Source organism: Propithecus coquereli, unplaced genomic scaffold (assembly GCF_000956105.1).
Source record: "Propithecus coquereli isolate 6110/MARCELLA unplaced genomic scaffold, Pcoq_1.0 Scaffold30, whole genome shotgun sequence".
Taxonomy (NCBI): domain Eukaryota; kingdom Metazoa; phylum Chordata; class Mammalia; order Primates; family Indriidae; genus Propithecus; species Propithecus coquereli.
Genome location: NW_012148619.1, coordinates 6002605 through 6030031, shown reverse-complemented (window position 1 = coordinate 6030031; position 27427 = coordinate 6002605). Strand labels below are relative to the sequence as shown.

Genomic DNA, 27427 nt, shown 5'->3' with positions numbered 1-27427 from the left:
CAAAAGAGTCAAAAGTTTAAAAATTTTTTTTAAGTTTATAAAGTAAAACTGTTACAGTCAGCTAAGGTTAATTTATTATTGAAGAAAGAAAAAAATTTTATAAATTTAGCATAGCCTAGGTATACAGTTTACAGTAATATATAGTGATATCCTAGGCCTTCACACTCACTCACCACCCACTCACTGACTCACCCAGAGCAACTTCTAGTTCTGCAAGCCCCATTCATGGTAAGTGCCCTATACAGATGTACCATTGTTTATCTTTTATATTATATTTTTACTGTACCTTTTCTATACTTAGGTACATTAGATATACAAATGCTTACCATTATATTACAATTGCCTACAGATTCAGTGCAGTAATATGCTGTACAGGTTTGTAGCCTAGGAGCAATGAGGCTATACCATGTAGCCTAGGTGTGTAGTAGGCTACACCATCTGGGTCTGTGTACACTCTATGATGTTGACACAAGGACAAAATCACCTAAGGATGCATTTCTTAGAATATATCTCTGTCTTTAAGAGACATACGACTGTAGAAAGTTATCTTGTGGTGAAATATATTCTGTATGAAGTTTTGTTAATGACTATGCTATAAAAAGTCTCCTTGTCCAACTTTCATATACACATATTGTACACAGTTTATATACACATTAACTGACTCACATCTTGGTAGTGTTTGGTGAATGGAGTGATATAAATAATACATTTCTGAAGGACATTTTAGGGGTATGAAAACATGCCCAGAAAAGTTCTACAATATCATATCGCAAGGTTAGAGCTGCTTGAGCATATTCTAATTTCTGTAATTTCTTCATTTCCGAATCATGTCTAAGTAATCTCAGAATTTTAAAAGAATCAGTTTTATTTTTAACTATTTGGGGATAATTTTAGACTTACAGAAGAGATGTGGAAATAATGCAGAGAGTTCCCATATATACTTCACCCAAGTTTCTCTTTATGTTAACATCTTATATAACCATTGTATGATCATCAATACTAAGAAATTAACATTGGTGCAATACTATTAACTAAACTATAGGCTTTATTTGGATTTCATCAGGTTTTCCACTAATGTCCTTTTTCTGTTCCAGGATCCAATCCAGGATACCAGATTTCATTTAGTTATCATGTCTCCTTCATCTCCTCTGATCCTGTGATAGTTCATTAGTATTTTCTTGTCTTTCATGACCTTGACACTTTTGAAGAAAACTATCAGTAGAATATCCCTCAATTTGCATTTGTCTGATGTTTTCTCATAATTAGAACTGAGCTTACAGATTTGAGAGAAGAATAGCACAGAGGTGTGTGCCCATCTCATCAGATCATTTCACAAGGCACATGAGTCAACATGTCTTCTTACTAGTGATGATAACTTTGATCACTTGCTGTCTGCCAAGTTTCTCCGCTGTAAAACTATTGTATTTCCCTTGTAACTCATAAATAGCTGGAGAATTTATTTGGAAATATCTTGTTTCTCCTTAAACTTTCATGAATTTCAGCCTGCACTGATGGATCTTGTCTGCAACAATTATTGTTACACTATTCTGATGATGATTTTTCTATTTTCTTTATTCCTTCTACATTTATAATTAGAATTCTCTTGTAAGGAAACATATGCCTTCTCCCCCACTCATTTATTTATGCAGGTATGTGTTTATATCAGTATAAACTCAGGAATATTTTTAAATTTTTGAATTATATTTATTTTTTGCTCAAATTATTCCAGCTTTTTCAGATTGGCTCTTGTTCCCTTTCAGTATGCCCCCCATTTTATTTTTAAAGCAATTTATTTCTTTCTGGCACCAATCTACTCTGTGTTAAGTGATCATTTTGAAGTTGCTCTACTTTAGAGAAACTGAATATTTCATCAGACAAACTTTGATTTGATCTTGTATCTCCCCACACCTAGCAGAGTAGCTGGCAAGTGACAGGCATTTGCTTACTGTACTTCAACTGAAAGCTCATTTATTCCAAACTTGAGAAAGGTAAAAGTTATTCACAATATTCTGTGTATGTCCTTAAATTTATGTTCACTATTAAATCACTGCTCATTTTTCTCATTTCATATAGAATAATCCCAGTTCTTCTGAAAATTGCTTAGACATAATCATCAATATTATTATCAATCTGAAAAAGTCATCACCATCTTTGATCTATATTTCTGTGACAGATAGAATAAAAGGCAAATTATAAGAGTGTCTTCTCCACCTGCTTCTTGATCCAAACCTGAAAAAAGTTCAAAAACATAATCTACAAATACAACATAATTGCCTTATGAATATTTAGTAAAACAAGGAATATAAAAGTAAAATCAGTGTACAGTCATCCCTCAGTATTCACTAGGGATTGGTTGGTTCCAAGACCCTTTTCATATATCAAAATCAAGTCCCTCATATAAAATGGCATACTATTTGCATATAACCTATGTACATCCTCCTGTATACTATAAATCATGTCTAGATTACTTAATATAAATAATGCAATGTAAATGCTATGTAAATAATTATACTGTATTGTTTAGGAAATAATGATAAGAAAAAATGTCTGTACATGTTCAGTATAGACATGATCACCATAGGCCTAACTACATTTTCAACTAGAGGTTGGTCGAAGCTGCAGAAGCCACATATACAGAGGGCCAACTGCAACAATCTTAAAATTAATGGTTCTAAGGGTTTACATTTTTCTTTTTTTCTTTTATCAGAATGACTCTGTTTCAGGTAGTTATTCACTGCATGCTTATTATGTGCCAGTCATAGGAGTTAAGTCTTGGTATTATGAGCATTCTACAGATATGGAAAACTGAGAGACAGAGAGATAAATAGCTTGCCCAAGGTCAGATAGCTCCTAAGTGGCAAGCCAGTATTTGGACTGAAGCAGTCTGATCATAGTATCTACATCCTTATTCCACTACACTGCCTTTGCAGGAGCTCAATGCATAAAGCAGAGCTACTCTTGTTGAAGTGGGGGAGTGGGAAAGCTTACTCAGCCTGCCCCCCACGGGCTCACCTCTGTGTCCCTGAACCCTGAGGCCCTAAGAAACAGAGTTTGAAAACCCAATTAAACCAGTTCCTTTTGTCCTCAGGTTTTGACACTCTGAGTTTAGAGCTGGATTCTACTCAGATTGTAGCAGTGTTGTGGTAAGATTACTTGATAGGTCTATAACTGTGCACATGTCAGGGCATGTAGAAAGAGCATAAAAGCCCACTGGCTTTCTAAAGTTTGGTCTTTCTATGAGACTCTTGAAATTCTCTTATCCCTATGATGTCCCAGAACTTACTTGCCAGATGTGCTCATTATCAACTTACCACTTATTTGTTTGTTTTCCTTCAGTGAACTACCAGGCTCTACCTAATGAATACAATTGGCTTGCATCTAAATATTTCTTCCCCTTACCAAGATTATCTTTAATTCTGATTTTTTTTTTTTTTTTTTTTTTTTTTTTTGAGACAGAGTCTCACTCTTTTGCCCAGGGCTAGAGTGAGTGCTGTGGCATCAGTCTAGCTCACAGCAACCTCAAACTCCTGGGCTCAAGCGATCCTCCTGCCTCAGCCTCCCGAGTAGCTGGGACTACAGGCATGCACCACCGTGCCCGGCTAATTTTTTCTATATATTTTTAGTTGTCTGATTAATTTCTTTCTATTTTTAGTAGAGACGGGGTCTCGCTCTTGCTCAGGCTGGTCTCGAACTCCTGAGCTCAAACAATCTGCCCGCCTCGGCCTCCCAGAGTGCTAGGATTACAGGCGTGAGCCACCGCGCCCAGCCTTTAATTCTGATTTTTATCTTCCCAGATGCTAACCATTTCCCACCATTCTTCATAGTTTTAAAGGTGATTCAAGCAAGCATTAGTCTTCTATTAATATTTAGTGTTTTTTAGAACAACAGAGAGCAGAAATAGAAATTTGGTTCAGTTAATGAACTTAAGTACACATATCAGAACTAAGTATTTGGATTCCTGAAGAGTATTTGTTAATTTTTTTCATTCTTCTTAGTACCATACTTATTTTGTTTTCTTGATTACTTACCATATTTGTTAAACCAACTGAAAAATATGTCTGATTCCTTGGCATAACTTCAACTTTTTGTGCATGCTTCCATGTTTAGTAATGTCTGCCAAATCCTTGAAAAACAGAACAAGATGCAAGGATAGTCTGGGAATAAAATAATTTGTGCTATTGATGTTATGAAGATGAAGACCTGATTCTCTGGGTCAATTGACAAATAAAATACACTAGAGGTTGATTCTAGATTTCATAACAGATTTTTGGAAGAGAAAAGTATCCAAAAATTATTTTGTTTGACCTGTTTCACTTTCTGGGCCTCTCAGCAGACTCCCTACCTTTTGTGTCAATGCGTCTCTGTGGTTAATAGTGCTCTTGGCATGGAGCACCATTGAAGATCCAGATAGTGGATGGATTTGACTCAAATTCTATGCTCTAACCACAGGACAGCTTTCCTGGGGAACAATTCTATTGTTGCAAGCCCTTTCCTTTGGATATGCCTAACAAAAGGTTATCTTCTGATGAAAGAAAGAGAGAGAGGCAAGTTTAGAAGGTAAAAGTGGAAAAAAAGTGGGACTTGAAAAATATTTTCCATATGTCATCATGTCAAATATTTTTCATAAATTCTAATTTCATAATTTGATGAAGAAACTTTAAAATGTTGCTATCTAATCAACAGTATAGTATTTGCTGCAGATATTTAGTTATGCAATGACTAATATGAATATGATCAAATGCTAATGAAAAATTATTTCCAAAATTATTATTTTGATTTATTCATCTCTCATTAAACTCCTTCCCTATGACAGGAAATGGCTATGGTCCTTAGTCTACCCAACTTTTCACATCAGAGGTTTTTGTTTTGTTTGGAAGTTGAGGATTTGAAATGAAAAACAGTCAAAGGAAAATGTATCAACAAAATTTTAAGGGGACATATATTAATAAAAGAATGGTTTAAATGTAATAGGCAATCCTATTAAAATGTAATGCTTTAAAAAGTAACAGGCAGTATGATGTTTAAGAGGTCATGCTCTAAGTTACAACTGTTTCAGATCCTGACTCTCCCACTTACTAGATCTTTGACCTTGGACTAGTTCCACTCCACTGTCTCTCAGTCACCTAATTTGTAAATTATGGATAATTATCCACTGTTTCTAAGCACTTACTCATTTATCAAGCAATTCCTGTTGCATTGACTTCATGCCAGAACTTTCCAAATGCTTTATAACCATTGATTCACTTACTCCTGTAAAAACCCTACAGAGTTGGTGTTATTCTTATTCCCAATTTACAGATGAAAAAAATGGAAGCAGAGAGGTTAAGTAACTAAGCTAAGGTCACACAGCTAGTAAGAATTTGGACCTAGGGATTTTGGCTCCCACATCTGTACTCCTAACTACTATATTATGCTGGCACTTGCTTTCAAGTATTATCTCATTTAATCCTTACAGCTACCCACTGAAACACAAAGAGAAAAAGAGATTTTTATCAAGGGTAGAATTTGTATCCACATAGTCTGACTCTAGTCTCTTCTTAACTATTTCATCTTATTGCCTCTAGATGACTTCTAAGGATAAATCATCATGGTCTAAAAGATAAAAGAAGTAAAAACACTAAAGCAATATGACTTTATGGTTTTTTTCATGATAAAGACTACTTTATTGGTGGCAGTTAGTACTAGTCAATAAATATCGATCCCCAAAGAAGAGTTCAGTTACTTATCAGATTACTGGCCCATAGAGAGCTGAATGAAATTGAACCAAGTGATTGCTGGGATGACTGAAGTCAATCTTGCTTTTTGGGAAATGAAGCCATAGTCAGCTCATATATGGCATATGGTGTTCCGCCAACTGTAAAAATCATGGTGGCCTTATACAGGAGGGCATCAGCCACCCCGTCCTTTAGATGTACTGGAATTCCATTATCCTCCTGAAACAGCTTTGTTTCTCTGGAATTTTATTTTCAAAACGCCTGCATGAAGCAGTGCTTGTGGTCCTCTGGGCAATCTGACGAAGAGCCAACAGATTCCGCAGCATCTTGGCTCAGTTACTGCCCACCAACAGTGACAACTGAATCAACTTTATGTTTATGTCATATAAAATGTTAGACCAAAGAACTAGGCCTCATTTCAAAATTTTGCCACATAACCATGTTAAATTAGTCATTTTAAGCAAAGCCCACAAATACAGTTTACATTCTAATAAAATTCAATATAAAGTATTAGTGACTACAGTCAGGTCTTTCTATTTCTACATATTCACCACCTTCCCTCCAACAATCAAGTTCTCCAGCAATGAAGGATAAAATTAAGACAATATCATAACATTAAGCATAGAGGATGGGGACGTATTAGAACAGATGCAAAATCAGGATTCTTGATTATCTGGGTGGACTTGGACAAATTATTTAACTTCTTTAGTCAAAATTATCCACCTGCAAATTAAGGTGAGACAGGACTATATCAATGGTCCACAAACTTGTTTATATAACGGAACACACAGAATGTAGTAAAATACTAACCTATATAATTTATAATAACCATATATGTAATTTTGTGCTAAACCAGATACCACCTTACTGTCTTATACTAGGTTCTAGAATAAACAAATACTGGAAAGTTCCAAAGTTATTTTTAAAATGTTTTCATGAAAAAAAAGAAGAAAAATCTATGCTTTTCTTCTGTGATTTGGACCCAGTCTTTCATCCCTTCATTTTTAGCAGCAGAACACTGAGATTCCCCAAAGCATAGTTTGAATACTGCTAAAATAGCTATCCAAGTTTTTTTCAGCCCATTATAACTGCTTCATTCTAATGAGTGAGTGAATTGAAATATTTGTATATAACACACAGGTATCAAATATATCTACAAAAATATCTTTTGAATGGGAAAGGTACTGTTGTAGACATTGTTGTTTGTGCTGCTCAGCATTCTTCACTGTCCTCTGGCAACCTGACTCTAGTTTCCTTCTAGGAATCACCCCACTCCCTTAGTCTCAGTCTATGTGATTCCAGTGAAGCTGACTTCACCCCCAACTCCAGGGTTGGAGCATGTGACCTGGGTCAAGGCAATCAGCATGTCACAGTGATCCCTTCAGAATGGAGCATTGTTTGTACAGTCACGCATTGCTCCAAGACAGGGACGATCTGAGAAATCCGTCATTAGGTGATTTCACGATTGTGCAAACATCAGAGAGTGTACTTACCCAAACCTAGATAGTATAGCCTACTATACTCACCTATATGCCATAGTAGCCTATTGCTCCTAGGCTACAAACCTACATAGCATATTACTGTGCTGAATATGGTAGGCAATTGTAACACAATGGTAAGTATTTGTGTATCTAAACATAGAAAAGGTACAGTAAAAATATGATTTTATAATCTTATGGGACTACGATCATCTACGTGGTCCATCATTGACTGAAATGTTATTATGTGGCACGTGACTGGTAATTCAGAGACTTTTTCTCATACATACTTCTGGGAGGTTCTTACGGACCTGAAACCTGAGAAAGTTTAAGGGCCAAAGCTGCTAACATTATGTTCCTTCTTCATGGATCCTGAAGGTAGAACTGAGTTGGAGAAAAATGGAGTCTGTTATTACCAGTTGAGTGCCTAAGCCACTTCCCCTGGACTTTTTTTAAGGTACATGCTTATATTAAACCAGTTTGCCACAGGAATTTTATCACCTGCAACTGAATCCAAATCAATATAAATAGGCATTGTATATTGTTGAGTTCTCAAATTTCTAGTAGCCAGTAAAAATAGAAAGACCTATTATGTACCATGTGAGGACACAGGAAAAATTTTTTTTAAAAAACCTATTATGATTAGTGTCATTATACCACATGCAAATTTTGCAATTTTTCCTTCCCTCTATTACAACTCACATCCTACTCTTAGGTACTGTATGTGACATTTAATTATTGGGGCTGTTAGTCCTAAACTGTTAGGTTGTTAGGCATGTGATTTCAAATTTTTTTTTAAATACCTTATGAATACCTTCTATTTCTTCCTTTCTGTACTAGTGTTGACTATGACAGGAATTTTACAGTTAGAAGATAAATCAAGAAATTATCTAAACTAGTCCTTTACCAGATAGCAGCAGTGTGGTAGGCAAAATTCTAAAAATGGCCTTCAAAGACATTCTGCCTTAATCCCTGGAACCTGTGAATATGAGATATCGCTCCCAGGATTATGTCATGTTGCATGGCACAGCTGACCTTGAGATAGGGAGATTAGCTAGGTAAGCATAATCTACTCACACAAGTCCCTTTTAAAGCAGAGAGTTTTCACCAGCTGGTGGCAGTAGGAAAAGTCAGAGAGATTTAAAGCACTGGGGGGATCTGACACATCATTGCTAGCTTTGAAGATGGAAGGAGCTACAGGCCAAGGAACATGGGTATACTCTAGGAACTGAGAGTGGCCCTGAGTGACTACAAGGAAAGGGGAGAATGTCTTACAAGAAAGAATTGAATTTGACCAACAATCTGGAATAATTTGGAAGTTGATTGTTCCCCAGAGTCTCCAGATAAGTGTCCTGCCTAGTCAACACTTTAATTTCAGCCTTATGAAGTTTTAAGCAGAGAATCCCATCAAGCCCATTTGGACTTCTGACCTACAGAACTGGGAGATAATAAATGGATGCTTTTTTAAACTGGTAAGTTTGTAGTATCTTGTTATACAGCAATAGATAACTAACACAGGCAGTTATTACCACAATAGTATGTGGTACTAATGTTTTAGGACATTAATCACTTAATTATTTGGGCTTTCATGATATAGTGAGGGAGACATTAGGTATGTTTTTTGTTTAACCTTGGAATAATGAAATCTATGGCATACCCAGTTAAACCATAATGAGTATTTTACAAGACATATAGGTATAATAACATGAAACCTTATGTCTCTCATATATTCATGTATATCTATTTGTAGTCTTATAAATATACTCACATGTGTGTGTAGATTTCTATATAAAGAGGAGTACCCCAATCTCACCAACACACACACATGCAACATACACACACATACTTTTTCCTATATATATTTCTTATGGATAAAACAGGTAAAAGAATCTCAAATTTACTAATTTTTACTCTTCCTAGTCAGAAAAGTTTCTGCTTATCTGATCCACTTATTACACACCATATAAGGTAAAGTCTTCCCCTCTCCAACCAGTTTGCCGAATTTGACCCTAGTTTGTTACTTTTATGGAGAAACAGACTTCCAATGTAGGTTTCTAAATAGCTTAGCCCAAAATTCCCTATTAGAAATATGCTAAACACCTCCATCTGCTGTTAAAACCAGGAATTCATTTTATAGCTACTTTGTAGCTTACTTTTTTGAAAAGCTAATATGATTTGTCATAATTTTAGAGAAACACTTGGTGTCTAGTTCTAATGGTACCATTCTTTCAGAAACTCCAGATACCTACTCTTTTTTTGTTTTTCTATTTTTTTAACTTCTCAGGATTATTGAGCCCACCTAGATTAGCTCATGAGTGTAGTCAAGTAATTTCCTTCCTGAAGAGCTCTCCAACCACTGGTAGTCTCTGCTCTCAGTGCTGGATATTTCCATTTGGGAAATGTTTGTTTTTCTTTTTTAAACTATTTACTCTGAAGTAATTATAGATTCACAGAAGGTTGCAAAGAAATAGAGAAGTCTTACAAACCCTTCCCCTGGCTTCTCCTGATGGCAATATCTTACACAACTATGGCACAATATTGAAACTGAGAAATTGACATTGGTACAATCCATAGTGTTTATTCAGATGTCACTAGTTGTGTACTCACAAGTGTGTGTGTTTGTAGCTCTAAGCAATTTTGTCACATATGTAACCACATCACAATCAAGATACTCAACTGTTCTATCAGCACAAGGCTCCCTTTATATCCACATCCATCCCTTCTCTCACATCCCTGACCCCTGGAAACCACTAATCTGTTCTCTATCTCTACAATTATATTATTTCATTAATGTTACATAAATGAAATCATGAAGTGTGTATCATTTTGAGATTGGCTTTTTTCACTCAGCATAATTTCACTGAGGTTCATCCAAGTTGTATGTATCAATAATTTATTACTTTTTAATGCTTAGTAGTATTCAATGTTTAACCATTCACAGGAGAAGGCTTTTTATGTTTTGTATGAAATGTTACCCAATAGCCTCAGTCATATTCAGAGATACTTGCATCTTAGTAGCCATATATGACATGTATCAAATAAACATGAAGGGGTCTTACTTTTCCCAACTTATCTCTGAGCAGTGGAAATGTTTTCAACTGTCAAGTTTTCACTGTGGCAGACATGGGTTCAATTATTCCAGAACTAGATTTATTTAAAAAGAAAACTAAAAACTTTCAAACTTAAGAATCCTATTGATCTTTCACTGTTCTTATTAAGAAAGAAAAATGTTGTTATCTGTGAAATTAAGGGTACAAAAAGAGAAAAAAAAAATCTCTGGTTGCTCCCGGAGAACTTATACCTGCTAGAAAATTATGGTCTACATTATGATGAGAGCTTTCTGCTTGATATATGAGCTCACTGATAGGAATTAGAATAAATCCTAGGATTTTGGTAAGAGATGGCACATATGAAGAGATCTCTTCTCGAACTGACAGGGGTGGATGGCAATTTTCACAAGAAAAAGCTTTAGATAGTTATGTATTATTGATAAGGGAGCCATCATTTTATAAATAAGAAATTACACTGTTTTCCTTTCATGAAATGTTCTTCTCTTTCCTTTCAAACAAAATAAATCCCAACTATCCTCCTCAGCTTGGCTCCAGTTCCTTTGCCTCTGCAATGTCTTCCAAACACATAGCCCTCTGTTTTTTCTCCAACTCAGGACATTTGTGAGATGGTACATCCTCGTGTACTGCGGTGTGAAAATTCTATTTGTGATTCTTATTATTTAACTTCTACCGTATGTTCCAAATTTCTATCTGTTGTTTATTGCCATATTTCTTATAAGAGCAAAAAAAATGAGGCCAGGCGCGGTGGCTCACGCCTGTAATCCTAGCTCTCTGGGAGGCCGAGGTGGGCGGATTGTTTGAGCTCAGGAGTTCGAGACCAGCCTGAGCAAGAGCGAGACCCCGCCTCTACTAAAATTAGAAAGAAATTAATCGGCCAACTAAAAATATATAGAAAAAATTTGTAGGGCATGGTGGCGCATGCCTGTAGTCCCAGCTACTCAGGAGGCTGGGGCAGTAGGATCACTTGAGCCCAGGAGTTTGAGGTTGCTGTGAGCTAGGCTGATGCCACGGCACTCACTCTAGCCAGGACAACAGAGCGAGACTCTGTCTCAAAAAAAAATGGAAACAGCTTAAAGTTCTATAACATGGCATGGTTATACAAATTAAGGTTCACACTAAAGAATGATGATATGGACATATATTAATATTTAATGTTAGGGAAACATGTTCACAGAAAATCTTGATTCTGTTAATGTATTGTCAAACCCCCAAAATTAGCATGCCCTCATTTTTATAAATGTAGCAATAACAAAAAATATATTTATAAAGAGAGAGAAATAATAATGATCCAGGATTGTGTGTATTTCTCTTTCCTTTTATTCTGTTTGTTTTTTCCATAATTTTAATGAGAAACATAAGTAATAAGAAACAATAAAAGTCCTTAAAATTCAAATCTTTTTTGCCTTGTCTCTCCAAATACACTTCGATTTTCTCAAAAGCAGACTATCATATTTATTTATATCTTCCAACCTGGCAACAGAGGTGACCTGTTAGAACTTCTTTTGTTCACAAAAGCTAAAATCACATTTTTATAGCATGACTATAGTTTGTCACCATAAGTTATTCCATTGTGCACATATATATTTAGGTTGAAAAATTCCTTGAAGTATGAAGGATTTTTTTTAAAAAAGATACTCAAATACTATGTAGTATAATTCTCTACATCCCATGAGAACTCAAAAAATACTTTTGAAATAAAATTTAATAAGTTAGAAGTGCATAGCCTCCTCCCAATGAGATTTCAGATTCTTTAAAGGAAAGAACTTATTGTATTTCTATAATATTTTGTACTTCATACTAATACTAATAACAGCACATTATTATTGTCATAAGAGCTACCATTTACTGAGCATTTATTATACTATGTACAAAGAATTCAACTAAACTTTAATATTCAGGATCTCATTTAAATTTCACAATAATCAATATTGTTCTTTTGTATATGAGGAAATTGAGCATCAGTTATATTAAATATCTTGCCCCAAATCATTCAGCGAGCTAGGCTAATCTGGGGCTCCAATTGCACCCAGCTAATAGAGATGTCAATTAGGAATTTATACCATATCTCTTAATCAGTAATCCATGAGCATTTGTCATATGAATGAATGAATATAAAAAATGAGAAATTAATGCATATTACTTATTACTATGAATTGACTCTCAAGAATTAGCAAATAATAAAATAGAGGAGATTACAACAAAGAAAGTTTAGTAATGAGAGTTAAAGATTTAAATGTTGATACTAAAGTCACCAAAGTAAAATCCAGAAAACACAACCTGGGTTGTTTCTGTGCATTGGAATATTGGTGTATTGTTTTGTCTGCTCCATTGATCCCCTTGCCTCTAACTCACAGAATGGCCCAGATGGAGACTTCTGGACAAAAAAGGATGAGCTCGGCCGGGCGCGGTGGCTCACGCCTGTAATCCTAGCACTCTGGGAGGCCGAGGCGGGCGGATCGTTCTGAGCTCAGGAATTCGAGAACAGCCTGAGCAAGAGTGAGACCCCGTCTCTACCAAAAAAAAAAATGGAAAGAAATGATCTGGACAACTCTATATAGAGAGAGAGAAAAAATTAGCCGGGCATGGTGGCGTGTGCCTGTGGTCCCAGCTACTCGGGAGGCTGAGACAGTAGGATTGCTTGAGCCCAGGAGTTTGAGGTTGCTGTGAGCTAGGCTGATGCCACGGCACTCGCCCCAGGCAAGAGAGTGAGACTCTGTCTCAAAAAAAAAAAAAAAAAAAAAAAAGGATGAGCTCATGACAAGCATACAGATGATAATGAGTCAATAAAAAGATTATCAGCTAGTTGTATTGAAATAGATAAACTGATGGACAATTAAATTGGTTATATGTACTATAACGTAACTTTTCTTAAATAACTTATGTGAAGTCAAAAGTATTTTTCAGAAATATTTATAGAGAACATTCATTATCAGAGGGTGACATTTGGTATTTTTGTTTTTAAAATGTAAAGATAATTTTAAGACATGGCATATGTTATAGTTTGGTTAACTGTGTATTCCAGTTTAAAAACATATGAAAAATATAAATGAATGACTTAGGTTTGCAGAAAGAAAATAAAATGCTGTTAGATGTCCAAATTCACTACTCTTATTTGATCAGCTTAGTTATAAATGTTATAAAATGGAAAAGAATAAAAACAGAAACTTAACAGACCATGAAGTCAAACAACCTCATGTTCAATAAAATTTCCACAACCTAAGTTAGATTTTCACTGGTAATGGCATGGAAAGACTTTTCGACACTATGACCTTTCAAAAATCATGGGCTTTTTGTATACATTTCTATATTCTAGTGTCCAACAAACTTTCTGGAACAAAGAAGGTGCTTAATAAATGTTCTTATATTGAACAAATGCATGCTGGACAAGAACCAAAGATGTTTGCTATAGTGTAATTTATAAACTTGAAAGATTGAAAAACGATCTAATTGTTAAATAATAATAATAATAGAGGAATGATGAAGTAAATTGTGGTAATACAATTAGTGATAAAACCAAATGGAAAATTTATAACTCAAAATACAATAATATATGTTAAATACTCAATGTCTGAATTTGGCAGCAGATTAGAAAAAGCTGAAGGGAAAATTAACAAGCTAAGAGAAAGGTCAAAAGAAAATATCCATACTAAATCATAAGAAGATAAAATGTAGAAAATACAAACAAAGCATGAGACATAGGTTTTGTAGTTTGTTTTTTTTTTTTTAAGTTCTACTATATATATCATTAGTATTCTTTCAGAGAAGAGAGAGAGAATGGGGCTGAAGCAATATTTGAACAAACAATAACACAGAATTTTCCAAAACTGATAAAACACAGCAAGCCATAGATTTAAAAAGTCCTAAAACTCCCATGAATTACAAATACAAAACAACAAAATAACATCACCAGCAAAAACACCAAAGACAATCATAGTAAAAGACAAAAATGAAATCTTAAATTCAGTCAGAGAAAAACAGCATATTGCCTTCAAAGGAGCGATAATAGGACTGATAGCTGACTTTCAATGAAAAAAAAATAAGCCAAAGACAATAAAATGATATCTTCAATGTGTTTGTGGAAGGAAAAAAAGCTGACAACCTAGAATTTCACATCAGAAAAAATATGAAAATAAAAATGTAAAGTGAAATATAGATATTTTAAGACAAATAAAAATGAAGTTAATTCATGACCAGCAGACCCATACCTAAAGGAACATTAAAGGATATTCTTTAAATAGAAGGAAAATTATTCCTGATGGAAGCCCAGAGATAAGAAAGAAAGAAAGACCAACAGAAAGGGTAAAAATGTGTGTAAGTCAAAATGAATATTTACTATAGAAAATAATAATTATAATTTTTTGTGAGGTTTAAAACACATATAGAATTAAAACACACCAATATTTAGAAAGAAAATGCATATATGAGGATAAAGGTTCCAAGGTCCTTGAACTGTTTGTGAAATGATAAAAACACTAATTTATATTAAATGCTGATAAGTCAAGGAAGCATATGTAATCTCTACAATAACCACTAAAAAAATAACAAAATAATGTATACCAAGATAATTGGGAGGAAAGGAATTAAATAATATAAAATAATAACTCCAAAAGAAGGCATAAAAAGAGAGAGGGAAAAAAACAGTACACAGTATAGATGGAACACATAGAAATCAAATACTAACATGTTAGATTTAAACCCCTGTAATACCAGTAATTATATTATAGGTAAATGGACTAAATACCTCAATTAAAAGACATAGATTGTCATACTACATTAAAAAAAATATGCTTTCACACAAAACACTTCAATATAAAGTTTGAGAGTAAAAGGATACAAAAATATACCATGCAAACACTGACCAAAAAGTTGGGACCACTATATTTAATATGTATGAGACAAAGTAAACTTTAAAAGGGTTGGGGGGCATTTCATAAAAACATAAGGTTTTATTCACCAGAATGATACAACAATTCTAGAATTGCATGTACCTAATAGATAGTTTCAAACTATAGCAAAGAAACATTCATAAAACTCAAAGGAGAAATAGACAAATCAACAATTATAGTGGGAGATTTTAACCATATCTCTCTCAGTAAATAATATAGCAAAGAGACAAAATATCAGTAAGTATATACAAGATTTGAAGCACATGTACAAACTTAATCTAAGTGACATATACAGAACGCTGCACCCCAAACTGCAGAATACATATTCTTTTCAAGGACACAGGGATCACTTATAAAAATTGTCTATATGCTAGATGGGCCATAAAGAAAATCACAACAAATATCAGAGTTGAAGTCATATCAAAAATGTACTGCAATCACAGTAAAATTAATTGAGAAGTAAACAACACACATATAAGTCTGAAATGTTTCATACATTTGGAAATTAGAATATAGACTTTTAAATAATGCATGGATCAAAAGATGAAAAATGGAAATGATAATGAAAATATAAAATATTAAAATTTGTAGAATGAAGCTAAAGCCATGTTTAGAGGTAAATTTACATCCTTAAATGTATCTATAAGAAGAGAAGAAAAGCTGAAAAATAACCAATGTAAATGGGTTGTGCAGAGGGGATAAAAGGAGATCAGGGCATTTCATCAAGCAAACCAGCATGAGCCAAGTACAGTCATCCTGGACCTACCAAGAACAGGGAGATTCTGAGACATAAGAATATAGTACAGTGGGGTCTGACAGTTAATGTTTTATTTAAATTAGTAGGGAATGGGTAAACATTGAAAAATTATGAATCAATGAGTGAAATGTTAAAGGTCATACTTCAAAAGCATACCACCATGGATAAATGTTCAGGATGAACTACCTTATCTCTGCAGTATCACTCATCACTCTCTCTTTATTGCAATGGCTTTTTAAATATCTCTCTCCCCTGTTAGACTCTGTGGGGATAGCTGTGCAAGACCAGAAAGTATACCTGTCTTGTCAAAACCGTACCTCCAGTGTCTTGGATACCATAGGATGGTGCTTAGAACATAGAAAACGCTCAATAAATATTTGTGCGTTACTAAAGGATGAAAGAAATAGGAGCTGTAGAAATCAGTTAGAAAGTCATTGGAATAGTTGAGCTCAGTTCTGGATTGACATATAAGTAGGTCATAGGGTTATAGTTGTCCAGCAGACAGGAAGGTCTTGAAATGTACATATAAATGCTCAAGCCAGTTGCTCTCTTCATTTTCTTATTTCCGTCAATCATACTCCTTAATTCATTAATTTGTTCATTAATTAAACAACTTTGTATTGAGTATCTAATATATACAAGGCATATTCTGGCCCTGGATGTACAGATGTGAATAAAACAAAGTTCCTGCTGAAGGGGAGCTTACATTCTAATTGGGCAATTCAGACAGCGAATAAATGCATATATGACAAGTAGCAGTAAGTGCTTTGAAGGAAAATAAAATAGGAAAATAGAGTGACAGTGTATGAGCATATATGCCATGTTTGAGAAACTGCCATGAAGCCAAGATGACTAGAGCAGAGGAAGGGAGGGGAGAATGGTTATTAGAGGTACCATGGGCCTGGGTAAGTAGGATCATGTAGCATAAAGACTTCGGTTTCACTCCAAAGAAAAGAAAAAGGCATTGGAGTATTTGGAGCTGAGGACTCTCATGATCTGACTTATGAATATTAAAGGATCACTCTGAGGCAAGGTGTGGTGGCTTACAGCTGTAATTCCAGTGCTTTGGGAGGCCAAGGCAGGAGCATTAACTGAGGCCAGGAGTTCAAGACCAGCCCGGGCAACATAGTGAAACTCTATCTCTACAAAAAATAAGAAAAGTTAACCAGGCATGGTGGTGCCCACCTGTAGTCCCAGCTATTCAGAAGGCTGAGGCAGGAGGATTGCTTGAGCCCAGGACTTCAAGGCTGCAGTGAGCTGTGATCATACCACTGCACCACTTCAGCCTGGGCCACAGGGTGAGACCTTGTCTAAAAAAAAATAGGATCACTCTGATCACCAAGTGGAGAATAAATTATAGGAAGACAAGGGTAGAAAGAGATAGACAATTTAGGAAGCTAACCTATAGGTCATTTTGACTGCTTGCACGCCACACTTATCCAAGTCCATCTACTGTAATTTAATTATATCTCTACCACCTGTCTCCTTTTCCAGCCACATTACACAATCCAGAACCTCATTACCTACTGCTTTCACTATTATAATACTAGACACTCTAGTTTGAGGGCTACAGGTTTGAAGAAGGCAAGGGTAGAGATTCCCATTCACCCCTTAAATAATTCTATCACCAATATTGAATAGAATAGAAAGATAAATAGTACATTGTAAAAAATAGGAATTAAGTGGCATGGTTGAACAGGTATGTCATGGCAGCAAATGGCAGCAAAAATTAATCATAAAATGCTTGCTTACTTGAAAGTCTTTGAATTTATGCACATTTATAGATATAAACCAATCCTTTGGAGTGTTTGATTTTGACTTCATTTCAAAGAAGCAGGTGCAATTATATTATATTATTTGTTCACTTTATTTTAATTCACAGAGACCATAGGGGAATTAATTTTTTGAATATACCAAAACCCAAACAGACAATATCAGCCAGTATTAGAGTATTTGACTTTTACATTAACAATAAAAAACCAAAATTATATCTTCACATCTGGAATGCACAATAATTTCCTGTTCTTATATATAAGGCTATATTCTCATATATAGGATAAAAGAGCTAAAGGCAAATACTTAAAGCTGAGCATCTTCAATAACTAACAAAAGTAATATAATCTAACACGGGATTTTATTCCTAGAAAGTATAATTCGATTTAGTGAATATCAAAAGCAATTATATCAACATTTACCATTATTGGTAAGAGTTCTAAAAATAAGAATTGGAGCTGTGGCAATTTAAACAGTTTACTTTGTTTAAAAAGACAGAGTGTGACCATTCCCAAAACTGACCTGTGCATTCACTTCTCAATGAAAATTGTGTGGATATTTACTGAACAAGATGAGGGGTAAGTTCAAAGCAAATAAGATGGTTACAGATTACCATCAACTAAATGCAAAACTATATAAATGATTTAGAATAATAACTTATATGCAACTGAATGCTCAAGAAATTCAGAATGACTCTTAATATTTAATATTTTTTACAAATTGTCATTATATAGACATTATAATCATTTATCTGCTTAAAGATTTTCTCATTATCATTAATTTACCTTTTCTTTGCAAAGCAGGAGACTATAATAGTTCCTTTAGCTAGCTAGTGTATCACAAATCTGTTCCTAAGAAAGAAAAACCTTGAATACAGAAAAAAAAGCCAGTCCTTTCAAGCTTCATTTCTTCCATTTTATCAGGAGGCCTTATAAAAATTGACCAATACTGCACAGTTTCAATTTATATTCTCTTGAAATGGTAAATATAATAAAGTGAAAACCAAATGCTCAGTGTTTACGCCACGCCAATTGTAGCCAGACATAATTAGAGTAGAAGAACTGATTTTATAGCAATTATAAAAATGTAAATAAGACTTTAAAACTGACTCAGGGATTACATTTTACAAACGAAGCTTTGATTTTAATTTAAACAATTCTCTTAGGGTATGGTATGTATTATTCAAAATGTTCTGGTTTCATTACAACTGAAATAGTAGTTATACTTCAGGAAACCAGGGAACAGAAACACCTGTTTCTGATCAAATTACATCTCCTAATAATTATAAAATTGTATTACTAGATTAATTTTAAAATGTAAATACTGCAATATTTTTAAGTTTAAATTATTAGAGGTTTATTTAAAAATTATCAGTGGAAAATGTACAATAAAATGTAACGTGGCCTTACCTATTCAAGTCCAAATATTCTTACTAGTAAAGTATGTATCAAGTGTCTATATTAAAAATGCTTTTCATAACATATTGATTTTTTCCTATTGCAAATATAATGTTTAACTATTAAAATTTAGAAAAATAAGTTACTTCCCCACCCCTATTTAATTTAAATAAGGGTAAAGGACTCCTTTGGATAAACTAACTTAAACACACACATTCTAGACACTTTAAAATGCCAGAATATGGCATTTATTTTACTTCGGACCAAACTTAGAATTCAATGTACACACAACTTACTTTATCCAAGCAGGGATACTTAAAAGATCAGTAACAACTGTAAATATTTTGACATATTTCCTTCAAATCACCTGCCCATCTGGTTGGCTACCTATTTGTCCTTACCTTTATCTGTATAAAACTAGGATAATACTAAATATTTTAAAACTTGCTTTTTTATTAGTATTAAAACTCATGAGTCACTTTAATTGAAAAAAATCAAAGGACTTTTAAATATATATTCTCTTTGAAAAGAGTGAAGTACATGCCAAGATGAGTCATGAGGAGAAATGTCAGTGCGATCTGTGGCAGCTGCTCGCTTCCCTGGGAAGGAAGGGATGGTTAGGAGTACAGTAGCTAGCAAACCCCTCAGCGCTCCACAAAGTCGCTAGTGGGAAAAGAACAAAGGCCTTTCCAATGCAGCTAACACAGATGTGCCCAAAGGCAAACTGTCAGAAACAGTTAAGATGACAGCTACTCACAGTTCATTATTTCCTTCTCACAGGTCACTGGGTGACAAGCTGGGTCAGCATGCTTTGTTGGCTGTCCCAGTCCTTCCCCACCCCCTATTCAATTTAAATAAGGGTAAAGAAGTCCTTTGGATAAACTAACTTAAACACGCACATTCTAGACACTTTAAAATACCAGAATATGGCATTTATTTCACTTTGGACCAAACTTAGAATTCAATGTACACACAACTTACTTTATCCAAGCAGGGAGAGAAACACATTTCTTCTATACGTCATTGATAAAGGGAGCAAAAATATTTTGTTAAGTTGTGGCTAAAGCAAACAAGAAAATATAACCTACCATGAACCAAAAATCTTACATTTAAGACCTTATATAGGAAGAGAATGTTTTTCTTCAATGAAAAAAAGAAATTTTTCCATGTCACAAAAAAGAAAGTATCAACAATCAGATTGCTTTCCACAGTGTTTGAAAAGCAAATTAAATGAAATGATTCTATAGGTGGAAGAGCCTTGTTTTGGCTGATTATTTTAGAGTGTGTGTGCGCGTGCGCACACACGCCTATATTTTAAGAGAGAAACTGAATTGCATCTACTGTGATCAATTGTGGGGGTAGAGAGGGGAGAATGTAGATAAATTCCTGTGATCTTAAGAGAAGAAAAGAAAAAGAAGGCAGAAAGAATTGCTGGAACCTAAAACATAAACCCAGGGAATGCTCACTAAGAAAAGGCACCTAGGCACTTTCTTGTGAAATAAAATACCAAATATATTTACTAGTCAATTCCTATTGACTAAAAAACAGAAATCTGAATACAACCTCATTAAAAGTTATTTTCTATCTCTACTTGTTTTCAGAACATCTTCATGACTACCACTTATTGAGTGGTTACTATGGTCCTGGAAATTTAAAGATATCTCATTTAATTCTAATAATTCAAATAGGTGTTGTGGTATGTTAGCTGATATTAACCCATTAATCACCTTTTTTTTTTTGGCATCACTTTTCCTATACTATATGCTCTTTTTTCCCATACTATATGCCCTTCTTCCAACATTCAGTCATCAGATTGTATTGCCTCAGTAAAGAAAAAAGAATGCCAAATCCCTAAATTATCCAATGCTCTCTCAACCCTCAGAAAAAACATGTCCATGCTGGGAAAGGAAGAAATCCCAGGGAAGTAGGTGAGTTATCACGGGGGCCAAGGCAAACACAGAGATCCCATATAGGTTTAAGGAATCTGAGAGTCAAAGCAACTGGCACCTCTTTCTTGAGTAGATCCCAGGATAAGAGCCCAGGATAATGACAAGCCCCAGAATTCTCTCAAAAATGGCAGAGTAGAAATGGAGCAAGTCTAGAGAGGCTGACAACAGCCCCATAGAGCTGTACTATGAGTTTGCAAGTACCCCAGTGTTACCTGAGTTCCTACTTTAGATGAAAACGTCAGATAAAGACTGTTGCCAAGGGACTTGCATTCTAGTGAAGTGATAAAGGCAGAGAGTGTATGCAGGGGCCTGGCTATATGGCTGTGTGGCCCTGTGGTCCTGCTGTGGAGCATCAGAGAGTTGAAAATCTTGTGTGTGATTAAAATATAAGTAGCAGGGTAAAGAAGACTTTGAACCTAGGTTTCATACCACTCAGGACACCCCCATACTATGATACAGTAAGTTACTAAATTTGTTTGTTTGTCTGTGTTCTATCTTCAAAACAACAAATACAAAGGAATTGAGGTTTAAATAATAAGTTAAAGAGATAATAATAAATTGAAGAGTAATTTTTGCTATCTATCAGAAAAAATGTCATAATCCCAGGCAGGAATATATAATTTAAGAATATAAAGTAGCTTTTCATTAAAATAAAAAGTTGTCAATTTTTTTTCTTTTTTATGCAAGTGACATTTCTATCTGCAGTTAGTATATTTAAATTGAGGAATTCCCTTAAACTTTAATGAGTATGATAAGAATTATATTACTCCTTTAAAAGTATTTCAGTCAACAGTAATTTCAGACAGTTATAGATTAAAATTGCAGTTTATAAAGTCGATTTATAATTTACAGATTTACAACATCAAATGAAACAAAATAAGTATAATAATAAACTTTAGTTTCTAATTAAATAAATAGGATCAAAGAAATAGCTTATATTTTTCAACCCAGGATTATTTCCAATTGGTTGGCAAAATCAATGATGTTACTTATATTTTAGTAAAAGAAAAGGTGTTGCTTTGTTAAGCTATCATTGCTTAAGACCATCTACTTTGGATTTACCCTTGGGTCCAAATATAATGTTCTTCTCATGGAAAATAAAAGGGATAGCTCTTAGGGATGGCCTTCTTAAAGACCTCTTGGTATTTTTACAATAGGAGATATGCTCAGTACTGCCTTAGCTTAATTATGTTATTTCAGAGTATTTTAGTGAGATCCCAGGACAGCAAACCATCATAAGTATGCTTATAAACAACAACGTACATCTTTCATGAAATACACATAAATGTCACCTCTCTTCATCAAATGTGACCCGAAAACTACTATGCTTGAAAGCCAAAGGGCTTTTGAGATATTTCAATAATCTTCAAGAAATCAATCTTACATGAAACTGAAAGAAAACATCGAATGTCATTGAGCAATAAAGCTCAGTTCTGTCAGTACCTTACCTCTGAGCGGAAGCCTTAGGATGTTTCTCTTCCACTTTCCTCACTAGTGCCACTGTCAGCTGTCCTGTCTCCTCAAGAGAACCTTCTGGCATTAAATGGGTGTCTGAGGGTTCTGGCAGTTGCTTCAGAACAGAGTTGCTGGCATTTTTTTGCAGAACCTAATAAATGAAATATGGGAATATTGTAGCTAATTTTCATCAAGTGGAAATATTTAAACTGTATATGCCAAAAATAGAACATTGCACTTTTCATGGTTGCTTCAGTCTTCATACAACACATAAATCATTTGTACGTAGCCAGAACAAAAGAAGGCCGTCCTAAGAAAAGCCAGTGCATCACCATCTATTTAATAAAATAATGTTTATATAACATAAATGTGCATATAGATATTATATTATGTGTATGATTTTAAACAATCAGTAACATTAAGGTGAATTCATGCTTGCCTCCTGAAAGCAACTTGAACATTTTTTCTCTTTTCAAAATACATTTTAGAGATCTATTTCTGTCTCGCCTCTGGCTTCACTACACTGACCTCTTCTGCTAAGTTTCTGCCACTTTCCTGATGAGCTGTGGTCCAGGCACCATGGTGAACGTGATACTCTGTCTGGGTCACATCCACTTGTGCATTTAGCTCCTCTAGGTAGGTCAGAACAAACTGAGGATAAGCCTGTAAAAAAGGAAAAAATAAAAAGTAGTACCGGCCTTATAAGCAATAGTAAAAAATCTATCCAACTAGAAAGAAGGAAGAATAAATTAGATTAATAGAGAAAAAGTCTGGCTAAATGCCACACTTTTTATTATCAATTTGTGGTCAAAATCAAGCCAAATTACTTTAATATTAAAATTTCCAATTTGTTTTTTAATCTGATCAAGTTTAGCTAGTTAATCTTCATCCTTTGATAAGATTAAAATAATAAAGCTATCCTATATATTAATAATGATAGCTAACATTTATTGAGTTATTTCTATATACAAGGTAGTATTGTAAACACAATACATGTATGTAATGTGTAGTTGCAGTATTGTTTGGGAGTATTCAATTCTGCTCTAGAGGATAAGAAAACAAACAGAATGGATGAAACAGCTGCATTAAGTATAGATAGGTTAGTAACCTGAAAAATGTCAGACACAGAGTAGAGCATATGTCTATGGACATAGAAAGGGCTGGAAGGACAAAATAGACATTTAATATTTATGATTTACTAAATAACATAAAGGAATAAATATTTATAATACACCAAATATAAACGAAGCATGTGAGGCAATACGGTAGTCATGAGGTCTTTAGTTAGCCACCAATTGCTGAGTCTCATTTGGAATCTTCTGCTAGATAATGTCCTTGGGGTAAGTTGCTATAAGTGGAATTTCTGAGTTATAAGGAATATGCATTTTTTGAGGATTTTGATAATGCCAAACTAACCGTCATTATTGTACCAGCTTCTTAGATGCCCCCCAATGTTCCCTGCCTCCTTGTATTCATACTCTTTGGTAGTCCCCTCACACATCATACCAGTGTTGGTCTATGTGACCCAAAGAATTTGGCAGAAGTGGTAGAACTTCTGAGATTAGGTTATAAGAGACACTTCAGCTTCTGTTTTGCTCTCTTGCTCTCTCTCACTCTTTTGGTTCACTAGCTTATGTTGAGAACAGCACTATGGAGAGACTCACATGGTGAGGAACTAATGCCTCTGGGCAACGACCTAGGTGTACTCAGAAGCAGATCTTCCAGCCGTAGCTAAGACTTAAATGTCTGCAACTCTGGTTTACACCTTGGCTGCAGTCTCATAAGAAATTTTGAGTTGGAACTACCCAGGTAAGCCACTCCAGATTCCTGGTTCACAGAAATTGCGAGATAATAAATGTCTGTTGTTTTAAATTACTATGCTTTGAGATAATTTGTTACACAGCAATAGATAACTAACACTAACACAAAATGGGTATGTTTGTTTTCTCACATCTTCATTAACACTGGATATTCCTAGTTTTACACCTTCCTATTTTTAATAGGGAAAAAATAGTATCTCATTGTTTTACAGTTGTTTAATCTCTAGTGAGGCTAAACTTTTTCATTTGATTTGGCTTTTTCAATTTTTCTTTTGTCATGTATTTTCTTTTCATGCCCTTTGCCCATTTTTCTATTGAAATGTATATCTTTTTGTATTGCTATATCAGGCTTATTATATATGAAGAGTATTATCCCACTCTGATGTTTATGTTGCAAGGATTTTCCCTACTTGCCATATTTCCCTGTTTATTTTTGTTTAAGCTATTTTAGATTTAGGAGTTCTTAAATTTTTATATATTCAAAATCATTAGTCTTTTCCTTAATGAATTCCATCTTTGTTTGCATATTTATAAAGATGTTCACTCACTACCGTACTGCGTTAGATGATTTAATCCATGCTTTCTTCTATTTTATGGTTCCATATTTAAGTTTAATTTTTTAATTTAACTGAAATGAGTGAATTGTATAGAGAAAGCATGTAATGTTATTGTCTTTTTGCAAATGAGTAGAATAATTAACTTTAAAAACAACAAAAGAAAAAATTTATCCAAGTAAAAACAATACAATGAAATGCAATAAATGTATTTAAATTTGTTCATTATTATTATCATTATTAGCTACAAATTATTGGTCAGCTGTTATAGGCCAGGATCTGTGCCAAATACTCAAAATGCTAGTATTAATATCTTCATTTTGCAGAGGAAGAATGTGAAGCTTAAAAAAGGTGAAAGGACTTACCTAAAGCCACATAGCTAATAAGTGCTGGAGCCAAGATTAGTATTACTATCTTAAAGCAGTAATTCTGCCTTTTTTAGGTAAATAAATAAATAAATGACATGAGCTTCATTTTGATCTAGCTGCAAATAATTATTAAATTATCTTTCATTTGTCCTTAACTAGATGGAAATAGTTTAGATATGACTAAATTTAGAGCTAATCAAAATTTTTAAACCTCTGGAATGAAATGCCTCATTAATAAACAGTTTCACTGTGTGAATTTAGAATAACTGCTGTAAAAATATCAATGATTTTGTTTGGGAATGAAGTTTTAGAATCAAAACATTCTCCAAAATAACTTATGTTTGAAACATGAAAGTATGTAACATTTGATAACCAGCAATGGTATTGTTGGGAATAATCAGAAAATTATAAATTGAGAGAAAAGGAGAAGTAAAAAGAACAACTGAGCAGAAGTGGATGTTCCAGCTACTAAATGTGGGGAGGAAAAAGAAGACAGTATACTTAAACTTTGATTCTGCTCTTCTGACTGTTGGTGGAAGGAGTGAGACTTGTATATGATGGAATTATGTTGTTGGGTAATAGGAATTGACTGGGTTCAGTATGTCTCAGCACTAAGTCATCATGTGAAGATACAGGCCAAACAGCTGGAGGGATATTTTGGTACAGTCTCAAAATTCTACTTTTTATTTTTACCAAGATATACATGCTTCATTCTTTCTGTGACTCCCTCTCCACCCACCTAGAGCCTCACTCTGGCTCAGGAATATGATGAAGATCAGGAATGGAATGAGGGATGAATAAGGGGAAAGTTGGGGTGAATCTTGAGCTAAGTTAGATAAAGGCAATTTTTTAAATGCTTTGACATTTCATGGCTGTGTCCAATTCCCTGCTTATGAGCAGAGCTAAGGATATATCATCTTGGTTGAGTTAGTGTGAACTAAAATAAAATGCTAAGCACCCTGACACCTGCATGGATCCCACCTTGGCCACGGGGACTCCAGAAAAACCTTAAAACTGAGTTCCTGTCCCTAACGGGAAGGGAGGTCAGACATGCCTTATTATACCCTCTCCTGTTGGAGTTTAGATACAATTGACCAGCATTAATGTTAAAACAGAGATCATAAAATTGATAAAGCAGACTCTTTTGTGACAACAAGATACTAAATTATTAACAGGACCTAAGGCCATGCAGAGCAAAGATTAAATCACCTGCAGGCCATCTATTTGCTTAACAGATCACTTGAGTCAGTATATTGTGGCTTGTCTCTTTGTTTCTAGGCAAGAGACTTCCTTATCTTAACTTAAAACATTCCAAGCCTTTAGACAGAGCTTCATTATTGTTACTTTTTCTTTTCTTTCCTCCATTTTTTTTTTTTTTTTTTTGAGACAGGGTCTTACTCTGTTGGCCAACCTAGAGTGCAGTAGCATCATCACAGCTCACTGCAAACTCAAACTTCCTGCCTCAGCCTCCTGAGTAGCTAGGACTATAAGTGTATGCCACCATGCTCAGCTAAATTTTCTTATTTTTCTTGTAGAGACAGGGTCTCACTATATTACCATGGCTGGTCTTGAATTCCTGGCCTCAAGCAATCCTCCCACCCTGACCTCCCAAAGTGCTAGGATTATAGGCATGAGCCACTGTGCCTGGCCTAGACAAAGCTTCATTTCTTTAATGAATTACAAATCAGGGAATCTCTGAACTCACTTATAACCTGTAAGCTCCCACTTGGAGATATCCTGCCTTTTTGGGCCAGACCAATGTACACCTTACATGTATTGATTTATGATTTCATCTGTAATTCCTGTCTCTCTAAAATGTATAAAACCGAACTGTAACCCAACTAGCTTGGGATCACTTGCTCAAGACTTGTTGGGCATAGCTCCCCAGGCCATGGTCATGCACGTTGGCTCAGCTTCCAGAAGTGTGAAAAATAAGTTTCTATTATCTATGAATGACCCAGTCTGTGGTATTTTGTTACAGCAGCACAAGTGAAACTTAGGCGGGAATTGGTACCAAAAAGTGGGGTGTTGCCATAACAAATACGTGAAAACGTGGAAGCAGCTTTGGAACTGGATAATGGGCAGGGGCTATAAGGATTTGGGGGAGTAGGCTAGAAAAAGCTTATAGTGCCATGAGCAGACCATAAAGGGTGATGCTGGTGAGAACTCAGAAGAAGAGGAGAGCTGTAGACAGAGCCTAAGTCT

General features: G+C 34.7%; 1 protein-coding gene across 1 annotated transcript in view; it reads right to left on the bottom strand.

Moving 5' to 3' along the window:
* The window catches only part of DCDC5 (doublecortin domain containing 5), a 157259-nt gene extending 133357 nt beyond the window's left edge, over nucleotides 1-23902 (bottom strand). The window contains exons 1-2 of the mRNA XM_012649549.1: nucleotides 23897-23902; nucleotides 23009-23143 (exon numbers count right to left, since the gene is read on the bottom strand). Coding sequence (XP_012505003.1) covers nucleotides 23009-23143; nucleotides 23897-23902 — 141 coding nt within the window. The remainder of the gene's footprint in view (nucleotides 1-23008; nucleotides 23144-23896) is intronic.
* Nucleotides 23903-27427: the final 3525 nt, after the last annotated feature.